The 23,177-nt window shown below is 37.1% G+C and overlaps 2 protein-coding genes across 7 annotated transcripts in view; both read right to left on the reverse strand.

Moving 5' to 3' along the window:
• spock1 (SPARC (osteonectin), cwcv and kazal like domains proteoglycan 1) overlaps positions 1 to 1,548 on the reverse strand; it is a 254,265-nt gene extending 252,717 nt beyond the window's left edge. For 3 of the 5 annotated variants that reach the window (XM_088604498.1, XM_088604496.1, XM_088604495.1), the window contains exons 1-2: positions 1,260 to 1,548; positions 673 to 840 (exon numbers count right to left, since the gene is read on the reverse strand). In XM_088604498.1, coding sequence (XP_088460624.1) covers positions 673 to 840 — 168 coding nt within the window. In that variant the 5' untranslated portion in view covers positions 1,260 to 1,548. The remainder of the gene's footprint in view (positions 1 to 672; positions 841 to 1,259) is intronic. The other 2 variants (XM_088604499.1, XM_088604497.1) reach the window with 2 other exon arrangements.
• Positions 1,549 to 4,961: 3,413 nt separating this feature from the next.
• Positions 4,962 to 23,113, reverse strand: bicc2 (bicaudal C homolog 2). 2 transcript variants are annotated; one of them, XM_088604500.1, is made up of 19 exons: positions 20,645 to 23,113; positions 18,960 to 19,006; positions 18,656 to 18,725; positions 18,405 to 18,484; positions 17,786 to 17,947; positions 17,309 to 17,362; positions 16,893 to 17,087; positions 16,162 to 16,410; positions 14,618 to 14,749; positions 14,105 to 14,291; positions 13,343 to 13,482; positions 12,986 to 13,164; positions 11,612 to 11,714; positions 10,513 to 10,552; positions 9,738 to 9,895; positions 8,378 to 8,561; positions 7,902 to 8,059; positions 6,730 to 6,829; positions 4,962 to 6,248 (listed from the first exon to the last, which is right to left on the reverse strand). In XM_088604500.1, the coding sequence occupies exons 1-19, from the start codon at positions 20,856 to 20,858 to the stop codon at positions 6,118 to 6,120; spliced, it is 2,583 nt and encodes an 860-aa protein (XP_088460626.1). In that variant the 5' UTR covers positions 20,859 to 23,113; the 3' UTR covers positions 4,962 to 6,117. The 2 variants fall into 2 exon arrangements, 1 of the variants encoding a protein (XP_088460626.1); XR_015926151.1 differs by lacking the exons at positions 4,962 to 6,248; positions 6,730 to 6,829; positions 7,902 to 8,059 and having other exon boundaries at positions 8,482 to 8,561; positions 9,457 to 9,895.
• Positions 23,114 to 23,177: the final 64 nt, after the last annotated feature.

Below are 23,177 nucleotides of genomic sequence, written 5' to 3' on the forward strand. Positions count from 1 at the left end.
CTGACTGTAGGCTTCTATAAACATCTTTGGCCTTCTGTTATTAAATATTACATAAATGCCACAATAAACCTACCAATATAACAATTTAAAATCACCTACACCTACTCTTTTCTCTCTAAAAAATGGTATTCGCAGCACACACGAAAAATTAAGCCTGAAAATGGAGCGTTGAATTGAAAATTGAAAATTAAACACCATTAGTAGACACATTAAATATGGGTTTTGTTTACATCCTCTGAGAAAACCGCGAAATACCTAAAGAATTCTTATACTGGAATATGGTAATGAAGACCTTTCCTAATACAAAATATATCGCCATGAAACGTTTTTTAAAATAAAATTACTTCGGACAACAGGCGAATAAGACATCAAATCCATACATATTTACAAGTCATATTTGATGTTTATAAATATAACATGAGGCTACAGAGTGAGTTCGATGCACTTTCAGACTAGTTCTGCAGGCTGCAGTAAATTATTCCTAAGAATTAATCTGAAAGGTGTGCGCTGTCTCTTTAAAAACTCAGAGCACAAATCGATGGGATATCAAACCTTTCTCCAGGAAGAGCATACACAATTCTACATGATTATATTAACGCCGGTGCCTCCGGCTTCAGACAAAATACAGGTGTAGTAACATAATTAAAACTGGATTTAAAGCAGGTCACTCACATCTCGAAATTTGTTCCAATATCTATCCTTGTCGTACTGGGAGACGGTGCTCAACCATTTGTCATTGTCCAAGGAATTTCCATTGTTGTTACTGGTGATAATTTCAGGGCGCCTGCCTTCAACTTGCAGCAGGAGCGCAAAGAAACCCAACAGTGAATAAAGCATCATCTGAAAAAAATACATAGAAAATGACACTGAAAGCACACAAAACTATAAACAGCAGCGTGTTCAAATTGCTTAAACAACCAATATATAATGATCAGCGTAATATATAAAGATCGATTGTTTTGTCTACATAAAAAAGAGTGTTGTGTGTTGCAATCGACCGCAGAAAACCAGTTCTGCAAAACAAAAAGCGATTGAGGAGGACTAGTTCGGTTTTGCAAAAACAGAATAATTGTGAGTTCAAATTACTTCGATAGAAACCTCGAAACCTTCGCATCTGAAACTGTACTGATTATATTTTTACTTTCTTGGGTACGATACCTTATATTATTCAACACGTCAGGAAAATAGATTACAGAAGTGCATTAAATACACAGTTATACTGCTTCCATACATGCATTTAAAATTTCCCACGAATTTACCTTCCTGTAAGCGTTCCTTCGCAGTTAAACCAGAATATATGCAGTTTCTTTCTGTTTTTGCACCGCTTTCTTTCTATACAACGCTGCTACGATTACCAATCTTAAAATCGCTTGAACCGGGCTATCCAAAACACAGGCTGCGAGTTTAATTTTAATTGTCGTTTTCTTTATTTTGTGTCAAACGTTAGGAAAGTATCCAGGAGTCTTGCGCCACCTCTCAACTCCGTTGCGAAGCTGACTTGAAATTGCAAGTGCGAGCAGCAGGATTGAACCACGAAACAATGGCAATCTCCACCCCCAGAAAACAGTGGAACAGACTCTCCCTTCTTTCTGGAGAGACCCCACCTCCAGGAGCAGTGCTTTTTCCTCCCTCGAGTGTCTGCTTGGTAGCAGGTGTTCAACACTTCGCTGAAACTGGATCGTGCCTTCAAATTATCAACGAATGTAACCTTAGCTCAACTGAAGCAGGTCGTCAGCCATACTGTCATGAATTTTCCCGAACAATTAACATAGATAGAATGTTATGTTTTTCCCCTTTCGTAATTTTCAAATTGGGTTGCACTTCCTATGTACCTAAAACTTTGCTTATTGATATTTTCGACTGAACAATGCATATTCGTGTTTTGTGCTGAACAAGAAGAGACTGGACTTCGTATGTGATCATAAGGACCAAGTACAAAATATAGAGGTCTATAAAGAATGAGTCCTGTGTATTCTGTTAATTCGAGATAAAACACGCAACCGTGTGAAAGTGAAATTTAAACTGCATACCACTCACTCATTTGACTTGCAGCTTAATTCTCACCTACGTGACCTGTAAGCCTACAAATCTACTCTGTTAACGCTCCATTTGTAAACTATTGTAGAAGCTGCTTCTGCATAATTGCTCATTGTGACAAGAAAATAATAGACTATCATGTTGTCATTACATATACTATAATGCCTAATGCAAAGTGAAGACGTTCAATAACTTGAAAAGGTGCTACTTTTAAAGGTACAGTAGAAGACAAATTAGATAGCTAGACCTAAAGAAACACTCGCCGTTAAAAGTTCAATACCGCCTATAGGTATTTCCAGGTTTTTCACTTGACCGTCGGCTACTTTCTAATGGAGTTCTTTAACTGAATGTTTTATATTCATTTGTATTTGGAGTTGTATGGATCACTATTCGTGGTTGTTCCTGTGGTTTAATGGTAGGTGTACAGTACTGCACACGAGCCGCTAGTCTTTTCCAGAGCAGAGAAGAGCTGTTCTTTTCAGCACCACGAGGTTCTTCCAGACAGTAGGACTGACGCTAGGACTGTACATAGAGAGCGAGCTTTTTCCTGAATAATGACAGAAAAAAAGGAGTTCACATATGGCCTTTAACAAACATCCCTTATTCCTAAAAAAAATTCCGATGTCTTGTGGTCAACAATAAACTCTTCAAATGCTGTCTGTTCTGAATTATTTAGGTTTCAGTGCTTTGTGTATCACTGTGCTCTTCAATACAAGAGCCACGGGGACGTGGCAGCCCCTGGTCCCAAAGGCAATATTAATTTGATACCATATAAGACGGATGAGATACGCAGACAGCGGTTTATGAGCGCCAACTGTGCAGTGATAAACGATAAGACAGAGAGGCAATCAAAATGGGCTGGGAAACATAGGCGTTTGTTTGCCGTTCAATATAAATTTTAGGTACTGGAAGAAAGCACAGCTGCTCCCCTAAAGTTTATACAGTAACACACAATTTTTCACCTCTACAGATTGATTCATTTCGAAGCGGTAATTCATTCATAAAGCGTATTGCAGACACAAACTAGAACTTTATTTCGAATTAAATGTATGTCTATGAATTCGGCATTACTGATTTATCCTGCACCCCATTTGCAGTGACGCTTCACTCTCCTGAAATAATTAAAGCAACATGGGACTAAATGTAATTAACTGTAGCGGGGGCGATTATATGCGTTTGCATTGGGGTTTTTTTTCTTACAAAACGGGTTAAGCAGATCTTCAAGCATACATAAACAGTACTGTATATGGTATCGCCCAAATAGCCAGAAATCGTTGTTTACTTCTAGGTGTTACGAGTACAATATGTTGTACTTGTTACAATCAGTAAAAGAAAACCCTGAGCCTCCAGGTCGATGTCGTGTAATTCTCACTGCCGTGGTAAGGATACAGGGCGAGGCAGCAGGTAAGGTGCCCGAGAAGAACATAATCTGGGCTCTTAAAATTCAAATACACCAAAAAGATCTGGGCTTTCATTATTGAGTGTTATGGACGTTCGTGCCAGCTGGTATATTCCATCAGTGTAGCATAACGTCCAGTTCTTTCAGAGTAAATATGTTGTTAAAATTTTATTTGAAGGGAAGGATAATTTCTTCTTCAGTGTCCTTTAGTACTGATGCCGTGAATGGTCTGCTCTCGATGAATGTTTTTATTCCAATGTTTCGATTTATTAAAGGAGATCATTTTAGTTTTTCCAGGCATACATGTGGCAACATTCCACTGCTTCCATTCATTATATATATGAATGAAGCTATTGACAGGTGGAGTACTGCTTTGTTGTGTACTTTACTCATGTACATTGTGTACATATCTCGTGAAACTGCAAATTCCTGGGCTTTGGGATTATGTGTATTTTGAACCGTTTTAATTTGTAACCAACTTTGTGCGACTATGCGGCACTTCTGTAGTCTTTAGACAACAAAACCCAAGGAAAACATTCTCCAGTGTAGCTGTTTAAGCACCATTTCGGATGCGCAAAATATTCTTAAATCAGAACCGTAATGATATGTTGCAACAAACTGTTACGAAAGCAAGTCATTCTTAAACAGACCGAGCACCCAATCCTTTAATTTACTGTATTTATCTCAGATTAAACTCCGATCGAGGTAAACGTTAGTTTTCCTTAATTTTCGTTTAACGTTATAGTATAACAAAATAATCTCCTGCAAACAGTCCAAAATATTCGTATACTGAAATCTTGCAGAAAATTAATGTTCAATGTAAATAAACTAGTATAGTATTACTAAATTCAGATGACAGAAGTGCCCTCTGGTGGCCGAACGAGCAAATACCTTCCTGCTGGTGTGACGCTTTCTGCGAAGAATTAAATGAAAACCATAATAGTTCAGAAAAATAGTTCAAAATTTTTTATGATTGCATACCACTTTCTGCTTCAATGAATAAATCAATTGTGAAATCCGATTTACTTGCACACATAATGTTCCTTACATGCACACATAATGGCTCCTAGCTCTCCTCTTATGTGGCATTACTTAAGATGCCAGAATCATTGGTGAAGTGACTGCATTTGCAGTTGAACAAGCAGAGGTGAATTCCATGCTGAAAGGTAGAAACTAATAGGGAAAAAAACACAACTTTGCAGTTTTGCGGATGTGGATCCTTTTTCAAAGTTGTGGAAGAATGAGAGAGGGACAGGAAAATAGAGGTAAGGAGGTGCAGAAGGAGGACAAAAGAGAGAGTGTGAAAATGGGATTGAGAAGCTCATATCTTTGTTAACCTACACATGTATACATGCATGTCAATGTAAAGCTATGTGAAGTACTAGCCACCTGTAATTCCCAGGTATATGTATATTATTTGTAACAGAATTGCAAATGGCAAAAAAGATTAGGCATTAATACACTCAAACCTAAGGCCATGATACTTAGAACATTAAAAGTTGAAAAAATAACTTGCACCACAAGCTTTCTACTAAAGCCTCAATGGTTTATTTAAATATTATTTAAAATAATACAAATTGTATTGCAAAAAAATCTCAGCTTTATCTCAGTGTAGAAAGGAGACATACTGTAGAGTAGAGACACCTTATCTAAGCTGTCAGACTGACTTCCACACGGGGGCATTGCCTTGGTTTTTCCCAGTATTTGAATAAAACTTTGGTTCTTGTCGTGTCAACCAGATCAGGATTGAGTGGTCTGTTTTACAGAACACTTATGTTAATTAAAAACATAAATCTGCAGTAGGATATCAGTCATCCCAGAGAGGCAACAAAAGTTAGGCACTTTCTGCACAAGCACATTGATTGATAAATATCAAGTAATAACGTTTTTTAAGAGTAACCTTATTCTGACATGATCAGATAGTTCACAAATGACAGAAAATCATTCACGACTGTCTCTCGTCGATACAGATGTCTCTACTGTGGATAGTTCCGTCAAGAGGCAGTTGCACACTGCTTCTCTGTTGGTGCTCAAAGACCGAATGACTTTGGTAAATTTATTCATAAAAAATATCTTCACTGCATGAATTTGAATTTTGTGATCAGACAAGATAAGCTGCTGGACAGGACCAGAAGCTGACACAGAAAAATAAAACACAATTGGAAAACGCAGCTTTGATAAAAGTTCCCTGTGCGCGGTTTATTTTACAGCGCCTGAAGTGTCGTGTCTTGGCAACCACTGCGTGTAAGGTGAAGGTTTTCCTCTTGACATAGTCTTCTGTAACAGATTCCTCAGCTCTACTGACACACAGAAACAGCACCAGTGGGTGATCTTTATTTTGAGGGTTATTTCCTAGGACACAACTGTTGCAGCTTGATGAATTCCACAACATTATATGCAGCAGCACCAAGACATCTCCAAAGGAGTCAATAAAAGGCAATTGTTACCACCTCATGTATGAACATCAGCCCACCAATCAGCTCAGGCAACAGCAAAACTGTCCACATGGTTGCTGATGTCAGAGAACGGGGGTGTTGGATCAGTCTGAGGAAGGAAACATCAAGCTGGATGAAGTGGCCAAGGACTTTTTTGATTGCACCGGGACGTACTTATCTATAGCAGACTGCTCTGCAGCCATGATGGTTCACTAAGGCCAGCAGTGCAAATTCTCCTGCTGCCCCTTACCAGCAGTTACTTTGGCTTCCTATGTCCATGTCCACTATCCGGGGCAGCCTTCCGCTTGCCCCACCTTCCAGGTACCCCGGCTTTACTGCAGGGGGATCCAGGAACTTCTTTTTATTTTTGTTGAACTCTAAGGGGAAAAAAAGGAATCCATTTTAAGAGCCCATTTGAGCATGTATAATAAGTTAAGGAATGTATCTGATGAAACCTTAAGCCTTAACTTTGAATCAAATACATTATTTTTCTTCTGTGGTTTTGTCCTCAATGAGTATGTGCTATATAATCAATTCTTTCTCTCAATGCCTTCAGGAAAACTGAAGTACTTCAGAAGAGGAGTTATTGTCCCCACATAACTAAATGAGAGAAGAGAGCATGCATGGACTAATAAAGTTATAATTATAATTTAATTACAATTATAAAAGCTAACACCTGTAAGCACCAGGCACCATTTTCAGGCTAAATAACAGTTGTTTACATGGAAAACTAAAATAAACATAAGCACTGTTTTATCATGAAAGAATTCATTCTACTTAAAAATGATAGAAAGTTGGTGTGCAGCAACATTGAAAAACAGATCCAAATGGGGAAGTCTTTAAAAGCAAACATAATACCTGAAATAGCCAAGAGCATTTTCCGTCTTGCCCCAAAAGTTGAAATTCCCACTTCTTTGAGGTCCTCATCAGAGAGTGTCAGAAATGTCTGAAAGTCAATCTAGGGAACGAAGGAAAACAGACATAGCGTGAACAGCAAAAACATTTTTAAAAGACAGGAGAAAACTATTCTGATGTACCACTTCACTACACTGCAATAGCATTACTGAAATCTGACACAATACATGTCCCAACAAGCAATGGTTATTAGTCACTCTAGGCCAAAATGTTGGCTTGTGTTAATGAAATTCTGTTGGATTTTTATACAAGTAACCCTGGTGTGTGCTGTGTAATGGAAAAAAAAATCAGAATTGAATTTATATTGATTTTTTCCTAGAGGTTTCAGTGACTCAACATCACCTTCATAAATATTGTTTATTCATTACTGGAATGTTTACTTGACTTATGTGGCACTGTACTGTCAAAGTGGAGAACATAGTAGTTCAAAAGCTATCTTACTGTATACAGGGCTGCATGCAGTTCACATTATATGATGGGGCTAGGAGTAGAGATTCTTCAAACAAGGAGGACAAGGAGAATAATAAAAACCTCTTCAGGTGTGGACACACCTGAAGACACACCTGTGGACACACCTGAAGAGGTTTTTATTATTCTCCTTGTCCTCCTTGTTTGAAGAATCTGAAACCTGTTTTCTCTCTTCTCCTTTCAACATGGAATAAACCTATTACTTGTTCCTTTGGAGACTACGTGTATGCTGACGCAGCTACCCACCTGAACTAATAATAACCTTTATTAATAAACCAACTTTTCAAACCCATGGATACAGACAAATATCAATTAACACTTAAATGTGAAGGGGAGATATGGAAGTCTATATTGATTTTTGAGCCTTGGGGTGAAACAATGAAAGAAACTCTAAGGTGGTAAGGTGCAAAAGGAATTCTTCAAGTAACTCTGTTTTCCAGGATGTGGTTACTGGTATTAAGCAAAACACACACCTTTTTATAATTAATTCTAGATTGATTGCCTTACTGGTACATTTTTTTAAATTTAACACACAAGAATACCAACACACACACATTCTCTAGTTGGTACTTTTTTACACCTCCTAGTAAATCCAAACTGAATAATCAAATAATCATTGCATGGAGCTTTAGGGAGGAGAGCTGTACCTCCTGTTGTTGGAAGATGTCGATGTATTTCCCCAGGCCTAGCTGACTGAAGAGCTCTGGCAGATCTGTAGTATGCTGAGGGGTTGGAGTGGGTGTACTACTGCTTGGCCTGCTCAGCGATGAGACACTCTCAAAGTAATTACTGCAGCTAAGGAAGGCTTCAGTTGGAAAGAAGAAGAGGGAATTAGTGTCTGACATGTAATGAGAACATTTCAGGTTCACTGGGTTAGTGATGGTTTATTGCAAAATGTACTAGAATATTATTTACTTTTATTATTAGTAATTTCCCATATAATGGTTGGAAAATAAGTTTTCGGAGTTTCTTTAATCTTTAAACCTCAGACCAAGGTTAAACAGTTTACAATGTAATGTATTTCATAAGAGAAAAGATCCAGAAGGATTCTTTCAGATGCAATCATCTGAAACACAACAAAATAAAACAGCAGCAAAATGGCACTGTTGCGTGAAACCCCTACAAAATTTGTCTGCCCTGCTTCTCGTCGACGAGGACACAAAGGCAGGGAAGGAGGACACCGATGAAGATGAAGAGGAGGAAGGCGGTGGTGATGAAGGTGCAGGTTCTCTCCTTTCCCGCCAGTTTTCGGAGTTACTTCCGCTGGTGAGCTTGTCTTTACTGAGGGAATTGTGCAAGCTCCATGTCTTGAAGATGGAGGGTGAAAACAAAGACAAAACATAGGGTTACTTTGGGAAACTCCTTTCGGCATCTTTCTCTGCCTGAGGATGCATGTTCCAGTAACACATAATAATGGCAGAGTTGAATGTGTCCTCTCACCTGCCGATTTAAAGCAATTTGTTTCCAGCCACATGGGTTTTTTTCTCTGTATGTGCCTGAATGGATCCAAGGAACTGTCACAAGCCTACGTGGGAGTTTTTTTTCTTCCAAAACACCTCTTGTACAGTTCTTTCATGATACAGGCCCCTCATATATCCTCACCCATGAGAAAGCAGGGTATGATAAACATGATTGTCTTCATAGACAACCCTTGAATATATTTGGAGTATTTATAATCCCTTATACTTATATTCCACAACAAAAAGATATGTTCTGAAACTAAAACAATAACAGAGGAAAAACAACTACTTTGGGTAATAAATAAAATCATTAAAACATTTATTTTAAATGTATAAAATATGTTTAATAAATAAGCAGTCAAAACTGTGCTTCTGTTGAACTGTTCATTCCTATTTTTAATTATTTTACATTTAAGGAGTTAAGTGGGTAGGAAACAACTGAAAGTGAAAAGCATTGCATTACTTCCTAAACTCTATACAAGATAACTTAGGAAGCAATACATTTGGACAAGAATTTTCTTCTTAAATTAAAAGAAATATTTCACTCAAAACAGAGTTTCCAAATGTATTTGAGCAATAGACTTAAAGCAACCTGTCACTGAGACTATTCATAGCACTAAATGTTCACCACTATCATTCACACAAATTACTGTGAAACCTATCACACATTTGCTGTATGACAGATGGTCAGCATGTAAATTGCAATCTAATAAGTAATTGGATGTGAAGCCTTACCACTTACCCCAAAGTGCTACGCATTCAGCTTATTCCACCTACACTGCCTTTCCATTCACGAGTCAAATTAACGACACCTGAGCAGTTCAACAGCCAAACACTCACTGAGCAAAGAGAAAGACATCTGTTGCTGTAAGTGTCTGCTGATGTTTTGAATTTTTATTTAGAGCCGCAAGCCGAGAAGTTTTTCACCTTTATGTCCAAAAGGAAACAGGAACTTGGTTCACAATTTGTTTTTCGCGTAGAGCAGATGGTCTTGCTTTTCACGTTATGAGTGGAAGAGGATACCTGGGTACTGCTGTTATCTAGGTATGACCTGTAGTTGCGCCGACTGACACAGCGGAGCTCCTTTGCTGCCTCTGCAGGCATGGACTTTGAGAAGCCCAGGCCACTCCAGGTATCTGTGGGAGTTCGTACTTCTGTCACTACCGGCTTCTTCTGCATTGCTGAAACACAAAATCACAGAAGCAGGAGCAACTAAATATGGGCTGTGCGACCTCAAATCAACTTGAACAGGTCAATTGCACATTCAAACATCTTATTTGGAAAAAAACATTAACAGTAATATTCAGAAGAATATTGTAAGTACTGTATATTTTTAATTACAAAAGACTGATAAGCTCTTCATATCTGGATGTTTATGCTATTCACTGAGAACAAGTACTTTATCAAGTGAATGAAACAAAAGATTGGCACATGTCTTAGATAAGTCATTCTCTAATTCAGGTTTGAAGTAAAGACTGTTGAACTACTAGCATTAATTGTTCATATTACTGCTGATTAACTGCAAGCATAATGCTAAAAGGCCTCTGCAAGTTAGAAATGTATTTATTTAATAAGATTAACTTTTAATTACAGCTCTGCTATAGAGATTAATGTACCAGTAACAGATAACTTAATTAAAGAGTGCTTTAATCATATGGAAAAGTAATCATACAAAACAGTTATAAAAACAATAGAATATGGAAAATAAATTATTTGCATAAAACTGTCATATTTGGCATCCACAAATAAACTCCCAATTGAGCATATTAAGAATCCTTTTGCAAAGTTTGCATCTTACCTCTTGTTGCTAAGAGTTTCTTCTTTTCATAGTCGTATTCCTGAAACAATGAAAAGGGCATATAGTAAACCAGCACATGAAGATAAATTGTCTGAATTTTTTTAATGATTTATGTTGACTGAGTTGGTTAACTGTACAGACAGACCAACCAATTGCTGAACAAAAGTTACATATGTAATTTGCTTTGTGTCCTTTGACACAGGAAGATGAGCAGAGACACAATCAGAAACCTGTGTTAGAATTTGCTACCACCAAGGTCACTGTATCAGCAAGGCAATTCTTGAAACTACATGTCAATTCCATTCTTGTGTTCCACTTGACTGGCCTGTTTGTAACTTCTGAAATTACCAGTCAGTTGTGGGCAAAAGGTACAGTGTTCGTGAATTTCTGCACAGAGGTCACTTTAATTTTAGCACTAAAAACTTTTTGTTTCTTACACACTTAGCTCACAAGGTATTAGGTTTTTGGAACCTATGTACTTGTTTCACATGCACTTAACTGAAGAACTTATATTTAACATTCAATATATTTCTGTCTGAAGTTTCAGTGAAACACCTTTAATGCAACATTCATTTAAAGTTGCAAATTAATGTCTATACATGACAAATGAGCCAGTAGCCATCATGCATCAATATTACTCAGTGTTAATCTATAATGCTTTAATTGTATCCATAAATGATCTATGAGCGCTCATTTATACTAAATTGGTTTCTTTTTGCCATTAATAAATGCAACTTTCATCCCTTTAATTAAACTGGTGCAAGAGTTATTTTTAATTTTAATATGCGTTTTAATCACTACAGATTTATTCTAATTAAACTATGAAGCAAACAGCAGGCATTTATGTATGATATGTCCATACAGAAAAGGGAACTTCAGATAATACACTTATACAAACCTTGGGTGAATATTTTTGGGTTTTCCTGGGTTAGGGAGAAAACCTACAAATGCCTGAGATTCGATCCCTGTTCGGTCCCGGTCAGAACATGAACAGAACATCCCAACTGACATGAGTTGAATTAAACAGATGTAAATTGAACCTTTGCTTTATTTCTCATTTTACAAAATTCGAATTTCTTTTTTTTCTAATTTTCTATACCTCAGTCTTCATGGAGGCAGTGCCTGACTCTGTAGTTTGCATGGTGTCTGTCTTAACATTGTTCACTGTATCTGCATCACTGTCCTCATCACTTTTTAACAATCTGAAAGAAACAGCAGAAATGATTACTTTGTATTTAGTGTCTTAGACAAATGATTGTGAACAATGTGAAATGAACTGAACACAAGGTACAAGAACTAAAATGTGTCCTGTTTTCATTGCAACACTTTCACATTAAAGGGGAACTGTTGTCCCAATTTCTCAGAACGGTTATTAAATCTTGGTAACAAAATAAACTTATCGACAGTATTGAAAAAAATTGCAAAATTTGAATTAAGCACAAAATTGTGAACTTTGTGAAAGTGCTCTATGGTTGCCATGTTGTCACAAACCCCTAGTCTCGCAACAGGCGAGTTTGCGAGAAGAGTGACATGAAGCTCCTCTTCCTTCTCCCTAGTCACTATAATCACTAATGTAATGTGATATACGAGCAAATAAGGACAGGCTGTGCATGAGACATTTCACGAATTAAGCAGAAAATCGTTAACTTTGTGAAAGTACTGCATGATCACCATGTTGTCGCAAACTTCTTGTCTTGCCATGGACGAGAGTGAGAGTTCGCAAGAATTGTGACTTAAACCAACTCTTCCTGCTCACTAGTCACTGTAATGACTAATGTAATGCGATGCACAAGCAAATGAGTACAGGTTGTACAGCAGACATTTCACCACAGAAATGTTCCAATGTGATCTCCATGGAGAGTTAACAAGTAGTATTGTAACAAGTATCGGCAAATCTGTATAGATGCCGAGAGCAATATTTCTATTGGATTAAAAGAGATGTTTTCACAAGCTGGCTTGTTTACAATGTAATAGGGCTGCTTCACATCACCAGACATTTTGTTGACTTGTTCTGAATTGCAGAATATGGCACTGCGCATGCCGGGACATTTAGCTTATTTTGTGACGTAAATTTTACAAGTTACTTTGTAGATTTTACTTTTACTGTGATTTGAAATGCACTCATCAACGCTGGTTCTCCCAAAATATAAAAATAGAGGTGCATTTCCCCTTTAAGAAGATTTGATGACAATGATCTCTAGCGCACAAAAAAACAATCTGACACCACTGTGGGCTCCTGTTCATGGAAAGCCCGACAATCTAAAGGCAGTTGAGGTCAGGGTTGCAATCTACAGAAATGAAATGGCGCACAGTCTATATCTGATTGCAGCATTTTAAGGTTTTTCCTTGAGGACAGCACGAGTCAGTCAGTGTCTGAACATTTGTCATTTCTTTAAAAATAAGGTTCATTATTCCTCAACGCAAGTTATTACACTGCAGGACAGGCTTGAAAATATCAATGAAGAACACTTACAATTTGTACAGGTTCTGGGATCCGGCAGACTCATGTGAGGTTGTTCTGCTTCCACCCAGTTTATTCCTAATTTGAAGGTTTGTTGAGCTCGAACCCTCTACTTGTTCTTTTGGTTCTGAATTATCATTATTTGGTTGCTCAGTCACAGAAGAGCTCTGCAGATGTTTAGTCTCAGAAGCCTGAAGAAGAAATAAAGGAAGCAAATTAACAATGGCTTTGTTTTACAAATATTTGTTTCCGAGCAAATCTGAAGGCAAAGGTAGCTCTCAAAATAATGTCACTGATGCGATCAGTTGATGGACAAGAAAGTGAATATGTGAAAAGAAAATTAAATAAGCCATCCCTTAATAATCTTACTTTTTCCAAGCATTCAGTTTCATTCCTCTTCAATGATCCTTTGCCCTCTTCATGCAGCAGAGAGAGACCCGGAGGTGGGGAAAGTCTAGTTTTCACCTGCAAAAGGGCACTGACCACTGCCTCTGGAGTTGGGAAAGCTCCTGGTAAAAACAGAAAACCTATACTAAACATCTTTTCTAGGTAATTTCTCCTGGGTTATTTTCATGAAGCTGACATCATCTATGACCTGCTTGACAGTTATAGGACACATAATATGTTCAACATTTCTATTTGTCTGTACTCTAACACTTGCTGCTGCTGTTTGAAATCAATGTTCTCTCAGTGTTGTAATTTTTAATCACTATGCTTATTTCAAATGTAAATGTTACATTAATCAAAATATAATTTGTTGGTATTAAAATAAAATGTAATGAGCACATTTAGCTTCTTTAAACATGAAGTGCAAGCAGTGGATATTTTTTAAATACCTTTGATCTTTCCTGTAACTACCCTCTTGTGCCTTATATGAAAGGGAGATCAGTCATATTTTCTTCTGATCCCTGCATAATATGTTGTAATCATGAACAGGACTTTTCAAGTTCATAGTTTCTTTTATGTTTAACAAACTAATTTACAGAAAAAACATAAAAGCAGAAAATCCAAATTCCACTCACAGAGCAGGGTCAACTTGCATAATACAAGAGAATACTATATGAAAAAGCATTCTAAATAGGAAAAGAGGGTCATAATGTATGAGATTCAGATTCAAATTGCAAACCTTACCTGTATCTGCAAGACCTAGCTGTTGCATAATCAGATTGAGCCAGTAATTAGTTAGACCATTGGTTAAGGGAATATCGCAGGTAGGCTTTACTGCTACAGGAACCTCGATGGTTTCTAGACCCAACAGCAATCTTCTTACTTCATACAAGTTTAATACATTCCTTTCCAAAGTCTTCACTACAACTGACTAGGAATTGGAAAACAAGAAGAATTAAAATAGTGGTACGATTAAAACAGAAAACATACACAAACATTTTCCACACATTTTAATTTCTTACAGTCAAACCGTGGGTGGATAAGCCTTTAACTAGCCTAAAGTTAAAAGAACAAATTTTCTTAGTTTGAAGAGAAACACTAATAATTTTTTAGGTCTCTCTCTGTAAATTTCAAAGTTTGAGTGAACCAGCATTCAAAAGTTTCCAATGGATGGATATAGACTTAATCATATCTAATTGAAGGAATCAGAATGTTTAGCATGGCAGTGAAAAAGGAAAGGAGGAAGAGTCAGGAAACCTTGGTTGTCTGCTTCACTTTTGGCTTGACGCTAATGAAAACCCCAAGGTTCTGCATCATTTGGCTGAGCTTGGAAGGATCCACATCTCCATCTTCTTTCATGTCAAACATCAAGCAAATTGGCAGACAGTCCTGCAGACCAAGAGGAATGGTTATTAGTAGTTACAATTCCGAGAACTATTATGCCAATTAATCACCTAAGGATTTGATTGAGGTTTTTTTCCCCAATAATTACACATTTTTAAATCATATTTGAATACTACAGGTTCAAAAGCTCCAAACTAGCCAACACAGTCAAATAAAATCATAGAAAATATTATATATAATTTGAAGACAAATTGGAGAGTTACAAGCCAGCTGCTGTTTTGGGTTCACATTAGATGCTGATGAAAAGCTTGCAGGTAAAGGAAAAGTTTTCTGATTCATTTGTAAAGAAGGCTTTTCATATGAGGGCAGTGTAATCAGTCCCATCTACAGGCTGAGCATCCCTTTGTAGAGAGCTGAGCATCATTGATTAGTGAAGACATAAAAAAAGGAGAGTCTAGCCATGTCAGAAACAAAACACACAGTGAAAGCAGTGAGTGATAGTGCAGAAGATCCTATTGAAATCAACTCAACACTTCTAATTTCAGTAAGCAGTATACAGATCAGTAGCAAACACAGTGTCTCACAATGTTTCAGCCACATCTGTGCCATGCAAAATACTGTTTAACACAGCAGGTATTGTGGTGAACAAACTGTGATAATCTCTCAACCTAAATCACTGAATTGCTTACTAAACATGTTAAATAATAAAAACATAAGGCACGCAACAACCCAGGCAAAAAAGAAGTAGGTGTGACAACTTATACTTACTATAAATATTATGTAATGCCAGCTGCATACATTTAGATTGTTTAAAAGATTTTTATGAATTGTATTGATAAGCTAAAGAATAATTTAAGACTTTTGTGTTTTCTAGTAATAATTTTGAAATTAACATGTTCCTAATAAAGAATATGCTTGGGCTATTTTTAAGATTTAGAATAACCTATTAATTTTGTTATAATATCCTGATATTCCCAACTCTGAATCCTTACACCACACACAAGGGAAAATGAAGATTTCTAGGCAGGATCACACTTCAGGTCATTTGTCTTTTAACACATCACATGCTGTGCAGCCCAGTACCACAGATGCAGAGCCAATTGCCTGCAAGCCCTCGGGAGGCCACTGGGGTTATCGTGTGTGTGAGAGCTAAGAGAGAGTCCTGGACGAATAATCTCACTCTAACCTCTACCAATCATGCATCGCCTCTTGGGCAATACCTGTGACATGTCACAGGCTTAAACCCATGATCATAGAACTCATTCCACACTCAGGAGTTTAAGCTAATCGAGAACCCCCAGGCTACTATTAATTCCTGGGTTTTCTGAAAGTATTACTCTGTAAGATGGACTCTTTTACATCACTACCATTATTAAACAATATCCATTATTAATAACCCAATGAATCAACTAATGCTCTTAAGTCAAACGAACCAATATATTAACCTGGGTACTCACCAGAAGCTGCTGTTTGGCCAGACAAACAGAATCTGTGGTTCCCTGTATCAACAGCATGGATCGGCTCTGAGGAGCGTTCAACTCAGGAAGGACAATCTGAGTCTGGGTCATGTGCATAATATTGATGAAGTTGGCCCCGTTCTGGCCGATTAAGAACAGGTGCTGCTGGGAGGTGATGTCGAGCTGTGTACTCACAGTGACGCTGACATCAGCGCCGATCAGCAGCTCAATCAACACACATGTTGCCTTCTGTCAGGAGATTGAAGTTTTCGAGGGTCAGAATGTGTTTTTACCACGATTACAGTACCTTGCATAATGGGTTTCACCCCACAGCACTTCACAGACCAGAAATAATTATACAACTACCACTGAAGAGCATTGCCATATTGTAACATATTATCCATTTCTGAGTAAATACTGGGTCTGATTGTGAACTCATGAAAATAAATTTGATCTGGGAATTTAGGAAGGACACCGGAGATACACTCCTACACTTTCAAACATGGCAATATAATCTTATCTATCCACAATTACCTAGGGTGAGACAGAATGAGACAGCAGCAATGTTTTCTTAATAAATTCATAAAAATAGATATTCCAGATATTAAAATAAATATGTAGCACACTTTTATTTAATTTCAATGAAATACTATATAAAGTGCTAAACATTGAAAAGATTCTAAAGTGGAGAAGAAACTCATCTGAGAAACAAGCCACATAGCCTGGTTCACCTTGACAGAACAGCAGTTGCCCTGCAGGCCCCTCACTGTGCAGGTAGTGCTGTAGAACTTTGGCTGCTGTCGAAAGGAGATGGTGACATTAAAGGTCTGGACTATGTGTTGAATCACTGGAGAATTCACATCAGGTACGGTCTGAGGAACCATGCCCACAGGCAGGTCAAAGCTCAGAACCAGAGGCTGAAGTTCCTGGAAAATAAGTTTGCGTAAGATTTTTTTTTCCTCTTACCTGAACAATTATTAATCTACGCAGTTACTGAAACATTGCTAGGAAGACTTAATTCCACTATTAGCAAAATATTAAGCTATATAAATATACTATTAAAAAACAGTAATCTACTATAGTTGTCTTAGTTTCCCTATAAATAAACTGAAAAAGATGCTTATAAAATATGCAATACAATATTTACCCTTATTCTTCTCCTGGCAGATTCCACACCAGACACAGGCCCAGCAATTGAAACCTAGGCAGAATGGAGACAGTTAAAACACAATACAATGTATTCCATAGAGAAGAATGATTTGTAGTCTTTTTAAGCAAATAGTATTTTAAACTCACTTCCAATGTGGCTTTAAGTATTAGACCTTTATATAATTAGCAATAGTAAAAAGCGTATTTCAGCATATATTTTTAAGAAATACCTAAATAAAAAGAATATTTGAAAGCCTGGATCACTTTCCTGTTTCTCTGTTTTTCCTTCATGCCACTGTGCAGTATCTCAAATGGATTTGCTTGCCAATTAAATCTCAAATGCCAGGTTATTCGCATAAATAAATTGGATCATTTACATAAACACTTCTAAACCAAAGTAATCAAGAAAGTACTCAACATCATCTGGAACATAACAATATGAAAAAGGAGATTTTTGGAAACATTCTTGCGGTACCTGATTGCTCTTTTCCACATTCACACTGTTGCGGTTGGAGTCTGGGAAGTGTATGTGACACCCTGTCTCCTCCATGACTTTTTTAATATTGCTGCCCCCTTTCCCTATCACATGGGAATGCTCTGTGTAAGCCACATCCATCTTCAGAGTCGCTTTATTTACCTGGACACAGGCAAAGCCATGAGAATCTCAGTCACAGCAATGCAAAGAATGGTGTACTTTGATCTTTGGTTTCCGAACATCTACTGAACAGGACAAGGAAAAACTATGAGGCTAAATGACCTTCCAATCTCATCATCTAATAGCCACTTTTTTTTACTGCATTTGAATAACAGACATTGCATAGACGGTGAAATCAGATTGACAAGATATAATTCAGCAAATCAAAGTCAGTTTCCTCTTTGGAGAAATAGATACTTCACATTGATACCAAGGGTACAACATGTGCTCCAGCTCTCAAGTAAATTGGCAGTTTTCCTGAAAAAGTAGTGCTTAGATTTTTCAAAAGCAGAACACATAGTTCTTTTAAAACACAGTCACACCCTGTTATACCTGCCCCTTATGGGTTTTAAATTCAAACAGAATTCAAAATAAAGGATCATTCTCAAAGCAGGATTACCTTTGTCTCCAAAAGTTCTAATATCTTCTTCTTGGCCTCCAGGACATTGTATTTTTTCCCTTCTACCTTAACATGAGGATCTGGCAGAGATAAAAAAGATAAAACAATATAGATATTTTGAGTTATTGGCATAATATTGAAAACTTCAATGAATAAAGAAATACAAATAATGTACTCGTCCCAAGACAAAGAAGTGCCTGTAACAAAATCAACTATCAGAATTTTAATGAATATGTTAGTGGATCTTTTACCTTTCTTTGACTTTGCCCCAATCTTCAATTTGGAAGGCCATTTAATCTGTGTATTGGTCTCCACCATCACCTGAGAACACCATTGCAAGGGAGAAGTGAAAATAATTTCACCACAGGTTTGACAGACACTGGAAGACAAATTGCATCCTGCTCACAGAGACAATTTAAATAATAATTCAATGTGGAGTCCTAACATTTGATCATCACTTTTAAAAACCCATAGTTTGGTCATTGTTATTCTCAAGGGTGAAAAAGGAGGGACAACATTTTTTTCTTCAATCATTCAGATTTTTAATCTACTTACTTTTTGAAAGAATTCTTCACCGGTCACAATGTTTTCATTATGAGGGGCTGCAAAATGAAAGCACAAATCCTTATTGTATTTAAAGCAGACCTGCCTGTTTTAAATACCAAAGCAAGGACATTTAAGATCTTTACTATTTCTGAAAGATGAAACGTTTTCTCGATCACATGTTAATGAGCGGAATGTCTGTTCCTGCCCTTCCTGGCAGCTGTAAATGCTTGGGAGGAGTTAAAGGAACTTATTAGCATGTGTATGATTGAGTGAGAAGTCCTTATAAACTGGTAAAACCAAGGAAGTAGAGATATTCCAAAGAGCAGGTGCACATAATTGGTCTTCATATTAACATATTAACATATATTAATATGAAGAATATATATATTAACTTAATCTTAAACTGCCTCCTTAACAACATTTGTGTAGCAGAACTCCATAGTTATCATGATTAATCCCATTAAAAAATAATATATTGGATATATTACATTACATTACAGAATAGAATAATATATTACAGTAAACGGTTTGCATGAACATAAAGTTCAACCTATTGTTGTAAAAAGTACATTACATTTTCTGCATTTTAATTTCTAGTCATTGAAGCCTTATGTAGTCCATGAATAATATTTCCAAGACATCTAATTACCTTAATTTTGAAAATTGTATATCCTTTTGAATATGTAATTCCTTTCAGAATTCTCAATGTCACATATTTCACTTTCCTAGAGCAAAGCTTATTAAAAGTAACAAGAGCTACAGTTTAATCTTTGGAGTTGTGTAATAATATATGGATATTTTCTCTCTTCACACATTTAAAATATCCAACAGTTTTACTACTAGAATAAAAGGCATTTTGATTTTGGACATTTTTGTTAACTTTTGTGTTTAAACCTTGTTAGCATGCTGTTTACAAAGCTCAAGCCATAAAAAAAATGAAACTGGCAATGTTTGTGAAGTGGACAGATGACCTATCACTGAGAAACTATAATACTTGTACAAAACGTTGGAATACTGTTAGATACTATTTTTGCAAAGGTTCACGTAAAGGCAGTAGCATTGTAACCTTATTACAATGAGCTCATCTTCATTTACATTGACATTTACAAGTTCTTTTGGCCTCTCTCTCTTTCTTTAGTTATGATCGCTATAGGTTACGCAGCCCCTGGCTATGGAATGGGAAAACAGCATGGGCGCAGAGAAAATACAGGGATTCCAATACTTCTTCAAAAAAAGAGGGTGGCAGAAAATGAACATTTTCATCTCGCAGGCGAAAAAGTTTATTAGCAGCTGTGATTATGTAGTCCCAATTCATGGTACATCACAGGCTTCTGATAGCTGAAGACTTATATCTACCCTTAAAAAGTCCAGTTAGTGGGGTTAGTTAATGATTATAATAAAGTATTCTTCCTCATAATCTGTCAGAAGGCCAGAAACGTTTAACTGGTTGTGTGAACAAGTGCAAATGGCAGCATGTACACAGACCCACCAAACCCCAAAAAGTAGTCCAAATTTATTTTCATACATTACATTTATTGTATATATTGTATATTCTGTTTCATAATACACAATTGCCCAAGTCAAAGTAAATAAATGGCTGTGCTCAGTTGTTGTGATGTTTAGTTTTCTACGGGCAACAGAAATACAGGCACTTTCAAACCAAAGTTTTACAAGTTGTAATAAAGACCACTTACTATGCAACATAGTTTCCAGTTTTTTTCTGTCAATCCTGAATCTCTCCTCTACCCATTCGGGGTCACTGGGGGGTGGTCCACCTCCATCTTCCGGATCAGTGTGGGCCCCTTCCTCCTTAGCGCAACTCAATGCCAAGTCAGTCTGCGAGCCTCCTAGGGCTGCCTGGCGAGTTCCAAGCATCACTTCTTGACTCTCCTCTGGCGTGGCCATCATGAGTGAAGTGCAGGGTTAGTGTGTCCCCGGAGCCCAGAGACAGGAGGTGAATGAGCCACAGGATCCATCGCTCCCTGATCTACACGGGAGCTCTCACTGCAGCACCAGCCCCGCCTCTCCTGTGCCTCATTTACATTGGGGCTTTTTAACAGCAGCGCACTTATTCACTAGCTGGGGTGAGGGGACGTGTTGAGTGTGAAAAGGGGGTGAGACCACAGAAAAATCTTTTGGCTCAGAGGTCTCCTTTCCCTCTCACCTTACCCTTACAGCTTTTGCTCCCTAAGACACAATACTTAGAGAGAGCAGTATATTTTTTGCTGTGTATATACTGTACATGGGGATCCAGTTAGGATCCCCACAAACAGGAGAACTTGATGTGTTAATATAAAGCTGCGGAGCTTGGTAGGTTCCGTTCCAACAGAGGAATTTCTCAGAAACTTCCCCATTAATTAAGCAATTCATAGAAAACACTGCGACGGAAATCAGAAAGATTTACTTCGTTTCAGCAGCATCTAACAAAGACTAAGCTTATTGTGTGAGCCAGTCACACAGTCGTTGAACCTGTTTAGAGAACACAGCAAGCAAGGCTAAACAGATTTTTACTCACATTCAGCTTCATTGCGTTCTGTCGTTTTGAGAAATTCAAACCAAACGAGAAGTGCTGCATTATGTATGTCCTTGAATTGGAAACCTCTTTGGAAAAGGTTCCTTTGAAAAATCAAATATCTGTGGTCATTTTGTAAGCATGGGAATTATTAAAATTTGATTGCTTGAACATTAAAACTATTAAGAGTGTGAGAACCCTGAAAATGTAATGGAAAATAAAACCATACTTTCAGCAAAATGCTTTGATAAAACAAATCAAAAAGTTCTGACTCAGTTACATTCTTCACACAGTGTGTAACTTCTCAGCTCGGAAACATTAAACTACTTGTGTCTATTCTGTATTCTTAGTCTCCCTCCACCAGCAATGCCTGAAATAAGGCAGCTTGTTTTTGCTTGAATCCCCAGACTAAGTCCCTCATTAATGCTTTCTTTTGATACAATGCTTTCAGTACTCACTCTAATGCAGTGAGTTTGAGCTCAAGCTCCCATTCAGTTTTCACAGGGAAGAAATAATAGCAATGGAACTTGCACTCTTAGGAACAGCAACCAGGTTTGCAGTGACTAAATTATTTTCACCCAGAGAACAGCATTTTCCAAGCGTCACCTTTTTTTTCTTGTTTCAGTATGACAGTACTAAGTAAAAGGAATTCCTTATTATGCTACCAAATAAAACAGAAATAATGTCAGACTTATCTGCAGTATGAAAGAGTAAATTATACAGTACAGCTTCTCAAGCAACAGTGTAATATTACAGCCACATGCTTTATTCAGGCACTCAGACAGTACTGTTTATTTTGTTAGCATCGAGTACTTATTTTTATTTACTGATTTATGTGTAGAAATCTTGTTTTTTGTAAAGTAACAAGTTAAGAAAGTGTTGCCGGCTACTGTAACTGATGCAATAAACTAAAACAATAACTTATTGCTTGCCAAATGATTCTTCTGGAAATCAATAAGGAATGGGTCACTGTAGAGCTAAGGTACAGACAGGCAGGTCATCATGGTTTATACAGTTGTAAAACAAAATCATAGAGTATAGTCGCACACTATACAGAACAACTACTACAGTATTTTCAAGCATTAATTACACAGGATAAATTAACTGGGTACTAGAAAGTGTAAAAAAAAGGACCCAGTCAACAACTCTACTCCCCCCCAACAGTGGCTCTCTCAATTAAAAAAAATAGAAAAGGGGCTTGAAATTCCACTGGGCACTGAGCGAACCAAGCTTTCAGGGATGACCTCCAGAAACAATGCAAGTTGAGGACTAAAACCGGATAAAAGACAGACTCCTCTTACCAGAGGCAGCAGTGTGCTTGTAAGTGTTGCTTAGCAACCTGTTTGTTTACGAACAAGAGGGCAGTAAGAAAATCATTAACTAAAAACAAAGAAAATGCCATTTCTCTTAGCATCTGCAGTAAAGCTAAACTACTACAAGAACCTGAAAAACAATATTTTATATTTTTCTTTTGTTATGCTTTTTGCTCATTTTAGCCATAGTGCAGTCACTATTTGGTTGCCGGTGACATTACATTAATTTCCTATGGTAGCTTTTTATTCAGCAGTTTTTGATGTTATTTGGAATGTATTTCATTTTAACCTCTTAATGAAATGTGGTATAACATGTTCTGTTGCATTCTAAGACTTAAAAGATAAAACATTAATGAAAATCTGTATCACTTAACAGTATAGAAATCTTGCATATGTATAATG

This window comes from Lepisosteus platostomus, chromosome 13, assembly GCF_059453375.1.
Source record: "Lepisosteus platostomus isolate fLepPlt1 chromosome 13, fLepPlt1.hap1, whole genome shotgun sequence".
NCBI lineage: Eukaryota > Metazoa > Chordata > Actinopteri > Semionotiformes > Lepisosteidae > Lepisosteus > Lepisosteus platostomus.

Coding starts and splice junctions, on each gene's coding strand:
- bicc2 (XM_088604500.1), bottom strand. CDS start 20,858: ATGATGGCCACGCCAGAGGAGAGTCAAGAAGTGATGCTTGGAACTCGC. Junction 9,896..10,512: donor GAAACTCTTAGCAACAAGAG/GTAAGATGCAAA, acceptor TTTGTGTTTCAG/CAATGCAGAAGAAGCCGGTA. Junction 6,830..7,901: donor ACATCTTCCAACAACAGGAG/GTACAGCTCTCC, acceptor TTCGTTCCCTAG/ATTGACTTTCAGACATTTCT.